The 10,507-nt window shown below is 39.6% G+C and overlaps 1 protein-coding gene across 1 annotated transcript in view; it reads left to right on the top strand.

The window, feature by feature from the left end:
- carhsp1 (calcium regulated heat stable protein 1) overlaps positions 1-2,005 on the top strand; it is a 50,939-nt gene extending 48,934 nt beyond the window's left edge. The window contains exon 5 of the mRNA XM_061884060.1: positions 1,486-2,005. Coding sequence (XP_061740044.1) covers positions 1,486-1,648 — 163 coding nt within the window. The 3' untranslated portion in view covers positions 1,649-2,005. The remainder of the gene's footprint in view (positions 1-1,485) is intronic.
- The last annotated feature ends 8,502 nt before the right edge of the window (positions 2,006-10,507 follow it).

Below are 10,507 nucleotides of genomic sequence, written 5' to 3'. Positions count from 1 at the left end.
AAACACAACGTTGAAACAACATGCTTTTGACTACGTTTAATCAATGTCAGGTTGTGACGTTGGTTTGACCGTTGAAATTTGGTCATTTCCCAACCAGTATTCTACAACACAAATAGAGCGTTGAAGCAACATTCTTTTTGACGAAGTTTATTCTTAGTCGGGTTCTGACGTTGATTTGACTCTTGAATTTTGGTCATTTCCGACCAAAATATTCTACAACACAAATACAACTTTGAAACAACATGATTTTTGACGATTTTTAATCAATGTTTGGTTTTGACCTTGAGCAACTCAAACATTACGTTGAAACAACATTGTTTTAGGCAACGTTTTATCAATGTTGGGTTGTGAAGTTGATTTTACCATTGAATTTTGGTCATTTTCCATCCAATATTTTACAACGTAAATACAACGTTGAAACATGCTTTTGACTACGTTTAATCAATGTCAGGTTGTGACGTTGGTCTGACCGTTGAAATTTGGTCATTTCCCAACCAGTATTCTACAACACAAATACAACGTTGAAGCAACATTCTTTTTGAAGAAGTTTATTCTTAGTTGGGTTCTGACGTTGATTTGACCGTTGAATTTTGGTCATTTCCCAACCAATATTCTGCAACACAAATACAACGTTGAAACATGATTTTTGACGACGTTTAATCAATGCTGGACTCTGACGTTGAGCAACTCAAACATAACGTTGAAACATGCTTTCAGACAACGTTTATTCTATGTTGGGTTGTGAAGTGGATTTGACCCTTGAATTTTGGTCATTTCCCAACCAATATTTTACAACACAAATACAACGTTGAAACAACATGCTTTTGACTGTGTTTAATCAGTGTCAGGTTGTGACGTTGATTTCACCATGAAAATTATGTAATTTCCCAACCAACAACTTGGATCTAACGTTAGACATCAACGCCTTCTCAATTTACAAATACAATTATTTTGCAACGTTTCAAAGTCCGTTTTAAAGGACATGTACGCACAATCAACATTGTATAAACGTCTTTTGCCTGCTGGGCTATGATATTGCATCTGATTATTACCGGTGACGGCCATATTGAAGGCTCCAACATCAGGACATCTACATTATTTACCTACAGGACATTAATCAATCAATCAATCAATGTTTACTTATATAGCCCTAAATTACTAGTATCAACTTTTATTTTTTTTTGTTTTGCACTTTGAGTGAGACTTTGGTTCTGTTTGATAACTGGTGTGTAGAAACTAGACATGCTATGAGTGTGTTTCTCAGTCCTTCAGCTGTGTAGTGGTGCTGCCCTCTGGTGGACTGATTTGTAACGAGTCGTTTTAATGTGAGAGGTTGAGCAAATAGTACCAGGTGTTAAAGGATCAAAAGTACACTAAATTCTTCTGTGGTGTTCCAAAAGTAATTGATGTGTACCGCCACAGATAAATGAGTGTGTGAAAACCTGCACTTTGCCATTATGACACCATGTTTCACCCTTCCCCCAGCATCGAGGGCGAGTATGTGCTCGTGGAAGGTGACCAGGTGAGATACAAAGTCTGCTCCATTCCTCCGAAATATGAGAAGATCCAGGCCGTGGAGGTCACCATCACCCGTCCGAAGACCGGAACCAAACACGAGACCTGGACAGGAAACTTTTCCCAAAACTGAGAGCTCAAGCATTACCGAGGTTAGGTGATGGCGCACTCGAGAACAAAAGTTGGTTTGTTAAGAGTAGATTCATCATACAGGGGCGGAGATTCCTATCTCAAAATACTCCAAATATTTGGTGTCTTGGGTTATTTAAAATGGTGATCTGTTATTTGGGAACATGTACAATGTATTTTAGTTTACTGCTGAAATCCTGCAGTGAGTGTTAAGTCATGCAGGGATCGCTAGTCCAATGCCATAAGGTTTATTACCAGGTCAACGCTGTGCCTACTTCTGAACCTAAAACTCTGCTCGTGCCTATTGATACATGACCTGTGTTTGATTATGTGGGATATATAATAAATCAATTAAAAAGGGGTTAATGTCTGAGTGCTTTATGCACTGCTGTTTTAAGAATGTATTGTCCAACTGTGGTGTAATCATGTTAAATAGCAGCTTTGGCATCTTTTTCCATCTATAGAGCACACCGGGATATAAACGACATCCACTCAATTTAAGGAAGAAAAAAAAATACATCTTTAATTTATAAGTCACAGCTAAATTCTTTGTGAAATGAGTTATTTACGCAGAAAGATTTTGTAAATCTTTATTTACATACCTTAATTGTTTCCAAACGGTGCCTGCAACATGGGAGTAAAACGTCTGATCATGCAAAACAGAAGTCATGGACCCACTAACTGCGGAAGCTAGGTCTCCAATCCACTAAACAAACTCAATAACTCCAAGGTGACGTTTTGATGAATATACTGAGGAATTTGTGAAACTGAAAAAATACAAAAAGAATGTGAAGTGAAGTGAATTATATTTATATAGCGCTTTTTCTCTAGTGACTCAGCGCTTTTACATAGTGAAACCCAATATTTAATATTTACATTTAAACCAGTGTGGGTGGCACTGGGAGCAGGTGGGTAAAGTGTCTTGCCCAAGGACACAACGGCAGTGACTAGGATGGCTGAAGCGGGGATTGACCCTGCAACCCTCAAGTTGCTGGCACGGCCGTTCTACCAACCGAGCTATACCGCCCGCTTTTGTAAGTTAATGATACTAACATATTAGCTCATTCTAACGACGTTGGCGCCATTACGTTACGGTAGCACCTGCAACTATGCATGAAAACACTCCTACAGAAATCATAAATGGGACGGGTTAGTAAGTAAGATATGTTCTAGTTTAACTATAAAATTTACAAACGTTGCTTGGAGTGATGAATGAAGAAGCCATACGAGTAGAAACGTTCCGGACGACTGAACGGCCCTTCTGCTTCCGGTTGAAACGACTAAATGGAAGGACGCTGGAACACCTGCAGTGAGAGAACTTTTCCAAACAGATGTCGCCATTGCACAAACAACACACCTTATCAGTGTTTGGTTTTTTTAACCATTTCATTATGCCCGTCAGCAAAGAAAAATCTGTAAATGAACCGCAGGGTTCAAAACGTAAGACGAAAGTACCACTTTATAGTCCGTCATTTAGGATAATTCAAATTGCACTTAAAATGTAACAATTTAAGGTGTATTCACATCCTCTTTAGACACTCTTAAATAAATAATAAAAAAATCACTGGTGACGAGTGACTAGGTGTAGCAGGTGAAACAAAACTTCATTAAAAGTAGTGTTAATAACTGCTCTTCAAGTTATTTTTCAGATTCGTTGGTGTTCTTAAAGTGCTGTCACTCGCAACTTTCTTCGGCCCCTTGGTGTCAATCAACCAAAGTTTATTCATATGTCCCTTAATCACAAGTGCCTCAAAGGGCTGCACAAACCACAATGACATCCACTGATCTGAAACCTACATCCAGGTAAGGAAAAACTCAAAACCCAAGATGGGGAAAAAGAAGAACCCTTAGGCAGGGGCGCAGATGTGGGGACCCCGCTACTGGGTGATGGGCTTCAATGCTGCCAAGTGGGTACAGTTTTTGCAAATTATTCATGATAATGTGATAGTCCAGTCCATTGGGTGCAAACAGAGGGTCATAGGAGGTCTCCATCCAGGTCGTAGAGGAGTCGTCCAAACCGGGTTACGACTTGGAACAGCTGGCTTTTCGTCCAGACTGGAACCTCTCCGTGGCTACCTGGTAACCTCTCTGTGCAGGAGAGGGGAGGAGAAAAGAGAAGCGGTAGGTCAACTGGTCCAAAGCAGAGTTTATTTGTATTCTGGACTGAGTCACCAATGCTTGGAATTCGTTCTTTAGGCCCTTTGATTCCACAAAGTGATTTGCTTGCAAACTAACTGGTTTGTTGCACGTAATGTTAGGCTCTGACGCGTGTTCACTTAAACCGTAATGAAAATTCTGGGTCACATGTTTGGCAAAAACTGAATGGGTCGTATAGAAGAGACAACACTGTAACAGTAATTTTCAGTTTATTTCCAACATGTTGACAAAAAAAAGAAATTACATTTGAAAACTACGACCCAAAGAAATGTTTAGAATGTTTAATTTTAGAGGGGAACAAAACATAACAGACTTGAACAAAATCTAAAGTCCTTTCAAATGACAACTTTCTGGCCTTAAACACGAAAATAAATGTAGAAAAACAAATAGTGTTAGTCTGTAATTGTTTCATTTTTATATCAAGCAGAGTGAAAACATTATTGATTCAATCAATTCTGAGGAAAAAGTTATGGAATTATGAACAACAAACAAAACCGCTACAACACGCCCACCACTAGATTTTATTTGGCACTTACATACAGTGGGGCAAAAAAGTATTTAGTCAGCCACCCATTGTGCAAGTTCTCCCACTTAAAATGATGACAGAGGTCTGTAATTTTCATCATAGGTACACTTCAACTGTGAGAGACAGAATGTGAAAAAAAAATCCAGGAATTCACAATGTAAGAATTTATTTGTAAATTATGGTGGAAAATAAGTATTTGGTCAACCATTCAAAGCTCTAACTGATGGAAGGAGGTTTTGGCTCAACATCTCACAATACATGGCCCCATTCATTCTTTCCTTAACACAAATCAATCGTCCTGTCCCCTTAGCAGAAAAACAGCCCCAAAGCATGATGTTTCCACCCCCATGCTTCACAGTAGGTGTGGTGTTCTTGGGATGCAACTCAGTATTCTTCTTCCTCCAAACACGACGAGTTGAGTTTATACCAAAATGGATACATGGATGATACAGCAGAGGATTGGGAGAATGTCATGTGGTCAGATGAAACCAAAATAGAACTTTTTGGTATAAACTCAACTCGTCGTGTTTGGAGGAAGAAGAATACTCAGTTGCATCCCAAGAACACCACACCTACTGTGAAGCATGGAGGTGGAAACATCATGCTTTGGGGCTGTTTTTCTGCTAAGGGGACAGGACGATTGATCCATGTTAAGGACAGAATGAATGGGGCCATGTATCGTGAGATTTTGAGCCAAAACCTCCTTCCATCAATGAGAGCTTTGAATGGTCTACCAAATACTTATTTTCCACCATAATTTACAAATTCTTTAAAATTCCTACAATGTGAATTCCTGGATTTTTTTTTTCACAGTTGAAGTGTACCTATGATGAAAATTACAGACCTCTGTCATCATTTTAAGTGGGAGAACTTGCACAAAAATACTTTTTTGCCCCGATGTATAACCATGTATGCTTCTGTGTGATCCCAGTCTCCTTTTCATATCAATGTATCTGCGGCCATCTGCTGTCCATATGTAGGTCATGCAACCCTGTCCTTATAAGGCCACATCCGGCAGACCAAAGTGTTTCGGTTAGCCCCGGCAAACGTCACCGAAGTAGGCTTGATGAAACCATTCAAACAGGGTTGTTCATGGATGCAGTTCTACCGCCACCCGGAAGGGGCAACAACGTCCCAATGAAGCTTCAAATGGGTGAGTAGAAGAAAACTACTCATTCAAACAAAAAAAATGGCACTAAACACCCTGGAAAAAAGGAAATAAATCGTGAAAATCTGACTTTTAACTTTGACTGGACAACAAAGTAGGAACGTTCTGCCCCGAGCCAGCCGTCTAGTCTTTGTTTCCGTTTGGACCTTTTAAGTGACTGTTCCAGACAAGCAGCAACAACTGTAGAAATTCTCACGTGTATTCTTGTAATTTTCATTACGAAAATTATTCAGATCTTTGTCAGTAGATCTTGTGCATAAATATATTTACTTTGTTTTGTAGTGAAGTTGACTTTTTGACTTAGTAACTCCTGGTAGTACTAAACTTGACCAGTAGAGGGCAATAAATCTACGCCTTAGGTCAGGGGTCGACAACCCAAAATGTTGAAAAAGCCATATTGGACCAAAAATACAAAGAAAAAAATTAAAAGCCTTATATAATGAAAACCTGCAATTAGGTGGCGACTTGTCCAAGGTGTACCACGCCTTCTGCTCAAATGCAGCTTAGATAGGCTCCAGCGACACCAAAAGGGACAGGCGGTATAAAATGGTTGGATTGGATATAACGAAGGCAACACATGATGTAAGTGTCTATATTAACTATATTACACTACTATCAAAGGCTGACGCCAATCTTCGTTGACAGAAATGTATTTAAATTTTTATTCTACACATTTTTGCAACAGGCTTCACGGTGGCAGAGGGGTTAGTGCGTCTGCCTCACAATACGAAGGTCCTGCAGTCCTGGGTTCAAATCCAGGCTCGGGATCTTTCTGTGTGGAGTTTGCATGTTCTCCCCGTGAATGCGTGGGTTCCCTCCGGGTACTCCGGCTTCCTCCCACTTCCAAAGACATGCACCTGGGGATAGGTTGATTGGCAACACTAAATTGGCCCTAGTGTGTGAATGTGAGTGTGAATGTTGTCTGTCTATCTGTGTTGGCCCTGCGATGAGGTGGCGACTTGTCCAGGGTGTACCCCGCCTTCCGCCCGTTTGTAGCTGAGATAGGCGCCAGCGCCCCCCGCGACCCCAAAAGGGAATAAGCGGTAGAAAATGGATGGATGGATTTTTGCAACATTGGAAGTCATTAGTAAAATGAGGCTTCTCGCGGGATGAGATAACTTCTGGAAATGACTGGCTCAGAATGGCCAAAGGTATAGATGTGTGTCTCCAAGTTTAAGGGAAGGACAGACCGCATACTTCTAATGGATTTATTACAATCTTTGCAAGCTGGGTAACGTTTGCTGTGGTCTGGAACAAGATGGCGCAGAAACAACTATTACATACAGATAATGTGTCATGAGACATGCAGATATAAATGAAATACACAGGGAACATAAAGGAAATTAAATGAGCTCAAATATACCTACAAAAAAGGCATAAGAATGCAGTATTTACATACAGCTAGTCTAAATTGCATGTTAGCATCGACTAGCTTGCAGTCATGGATTGACCAAAATTATGCCTGATTAGCACTCCACACAAGTCAATAACATTAACAGAGCTCACCTTTGTGCATTCACGCACAGCATAAAACGTTTGATGGACAAAATGAGACAAAGAAGGAAAGGCATAAAACATGTCTTTCTGTGGCGACGGAGAAAGTTGTACATGTAAACAAACTACGATGAGTTCAAGGGTCGCTGAAATTAGTAGGACAAAACGGTGCTTGCCTAATACTTTCATCACTGAAGCATGTTTAACATAAACAGTGAGATGTCTAACAATTATGAAGGTTTGTGTCATATTTGTTCCCCTTACAGAAAATATTTAAAAAAAATTTAAGGCCTACTGAAATGAGATTTTCTTATTTAAACGGGGATAGCAGGTCCATTCTATGTGTCATACTTGATCATTTCGCAATATTGCCATATTTTTGCTGAAAGGATTTAGTAGAGAGAGAACATCCACGATAAAGTTCGCAACTTTTGGTCGCTAACAGAAAAGCCCTGCCTTTACCGGAAGTCGCAGACGATGACATCACATGTTGATGACTCCTCACATATTCACATTGTTTTTAATGGGAGCATCCAACAAAAACAGCTATTCGGACCGAGAAAACAACAATTTCCCCAGTAATTTGAGCGAGGATGAAAGATTTTTGTTTGAGGATATTGATAGCGACGGACTAGGAAAAAATAAAAATTAAAAACTTGATTGCATTGGGACGGATTCAGATTTTTTTAGACACATTTACTAGGATCATTCTGGGAAATCCCTTATCTTTCTATTGTGTTGCTAATGTTTTAGTGAGTTTACCAGTAGCTGATAGTTGGAAGTGTGTGTCCACGGGTGTCTTGACGCCAATGTCTCAGGGTAGTCGACGGCAGCTTTATGGACGGGGCAAGCTGAGCTGATCTCCGGTAAGAAACGACTTTTTACCACAATTTTCTCACCGAAACCTGCTGGTTGACATTCGGTCGGGATCCATGTTCGCTTGACCGCTGTGATCCATAGTAAAGTTTCACCTCCGGGAATTTTAAACAAGGAATCACTGTGTGTTTGTGTGGCTAAAGGCTAAAGCTTCCCAACACCATCTTTCTACTTTGACTTCTCCAATATTACTTGAACAAATTGCAAAAGATTCAGCAACACAGATGTCCAAAATACTGTGTAATTATGCGATTAAAGCAGACTACTTTTAGCTGTGTGTGTGTGCAGCGCTCATATTTCCTAACAGTCCGTGACGTCACGCGCACACGTCATCATTACGCGACGTTTTCAAGAAGAAACTCGCGGGAAATTTAAAATTGCAATTTCGTAAACTAGAAAGGCCGCATTGGCATGTGTTGCAATGTTAATATTTCATCATTGAAATATAAACTATCAGACTGTGTGGTGGGTAGTAGTGGGTTTCAGTAGGCCTTTAAATATATATTTTTTTCTTCGTCTTTTTCCATTTTCACACATCTCTGAAGGAGGTCCAGGGAGCCGATAGATAGATAGATAAATTGTACTTTATTGATTCCTTCAGGAGAGTTCCCTCAGGAAAATTAAGGTCAGCTATTGCTGACCCCTGCCTTAGGCAGAGTCGTATAGAAGGAGAGTATGGCCAACCCGGTTTTAGGCACTCACATGACAACAGGGCGCCATGACTGCTACTAACTTTAAGCTGATAGTCGGTGTTTGCGGGTGCTTCCTCATTAGTGTTTTGTCATGTATAAATGCCCTGTTGTGCTCCACTCGCAAGAATTTTGGAAATATTTTACATCGCTTCCCCCACAACCAGGAGAGAAGACAAGTATGAGAAGTGAAGGGTCGCGCCATCGACACTGGAGAGCCACCGCTTACAGCGTCTTGTGCCAGGTAAACACACGACACACCTGTGATCTGTACAGGAGAGAACACACACAAGATAATACAAATAACAGAAGACATTTAAGAGATGGTTTGGCAAAATCAGAATATCTTTGATTCTCAGTAAAACTAAAATAATGCAATTTGGTAGTAGTAAAAGAGAAAGTCAAAACACAAATACACATATACCAGGGGTGTTTCATGTACGGCCCGCGGGCCGGATCAGGCCCGCAAACAGGTTTCATCCGGCCCGCGGGATGAGTTAGCCAAGTATAAAAATGAGTGGAAATTTTTGAACGAAAAAAAATGTTCAAAATGTGTCCACTAAATGTCACAATAGCAATTATTTGTATCTTTGTAGATTATGTGCCATATGTAAAAAAAAATAATCACATGATGTTAGTGCACCAGTCGAGGAAAATGAGCAAACTACATAAATAACATCCATGTAATTTGATTTTGACATTTTTTTATCTTGATCCGGGGTAGGGAACCTATGGCTCTAGAGCCAGATGTGGCTCTTTTGATGACTGCACCTGGCTCTCAGATAAATCTTAGCTGACATTGCTTAACACGATAAGTAACGAATAATTCCGCTGGTAATCAGTGTCAAAAATAACGTTCAAAATATAAAACATTCTCATGCATTTCAGTCCATCCATCTGGTTTCTACCGCACCTGTTCAAAATGTCGCATTAATGGTAAGAAGTACTTTATTTATTGTTAGTTAAATTAAGAATAACAATGTTATTAAAAAGAATAAGAGACTTACTATACTCTAAAAATGTTGGTCTTACTTAAAAATGCACGCATTTAGTTGTATTCAGTCTTCAAAGAAATATTATATGGCTATCACGTAAATACTTTTTAAAATATTTGGCTTGTATGGCTCTCTCAGCCAAAAAGGTTCCCGACCCCTGTCTTGATCGATTGAAAATTAACACCAATGAGTTGACTGATGAACATTATCACCTAATTTATTCAGAAAGTATAAAGATAGAATTCTATTAACCGCAACATGTAAGTGTAAAAAAAAAACCCCAACAAAATTATGATTTGTACACTTTCAGAATGTGCTTGTTCTGTTTTTAAAGAAAGAAAACAATCTGAAGTTGTCTTTATTTTGGAGTTATCACGCCGTGATTTTACCAGTCCGGCCCACTTGGGAGTAGATTTTTCTCCACCCGGTCTAAAATGAGTTTGACACGCCTGACATTGAATAAGTAAAAGAAACCTAATTTTGGGTGTAATAATAGATGACAAAATGAACTGAAAATGTCATTAAAAATATACAACATGAAGTGGCAAGAAATAAGTCAATGATGAATAAAGATAACATTATAATAAAAATAAGAATATGTTCTTGAATGTGAGTGTGAATGTTGTCTGTCTATCTGTGTTGGCCCTGTGATGAGATGGCAACTTGTCCAGGGTGTACACCGCCTTCCACCCGAATGCAACTGAGATAGGCTCCAGCACCCCCCGCGAACCCGAACTGGACAAGCAGTAGAAAATGGATGGATGTATGTTCTTCACGACGAATCACTCAATTTTCTCTAGTGCTCACCAGTGTTACCATACATCTGAGTTATTGTGCAGAAATAACTACTAAAACACTTATTTCATTAGCCTGTGCAAACAAAGAACGATGAGTTAGAACTGGTATGTCAAACATGAGGTTCAGTCCGGCCCGCGAGATAAGTTTGCTAAGTGTAAAA

This window comes from Nerophis ophidion, linkage group LG23 (assembly GCF_033978795.1).
Source record: "Nerophis ophidion isolate RoL-2023_Sa linkage group LG23, RoL_Noph_v1.0, whole genome shotgun sequence".
Lineage (NCBI taxonomy): Eukaryota > Metazoa > Chordata > Actinopteri > Syngnathiformes > Syngnathidae > Nerophis > Nerophis ophidion.
Note: the sequence above shows the minus strand (reverse complement) of the source record. Positions and strands in the feature narration are given on the sequence as shown.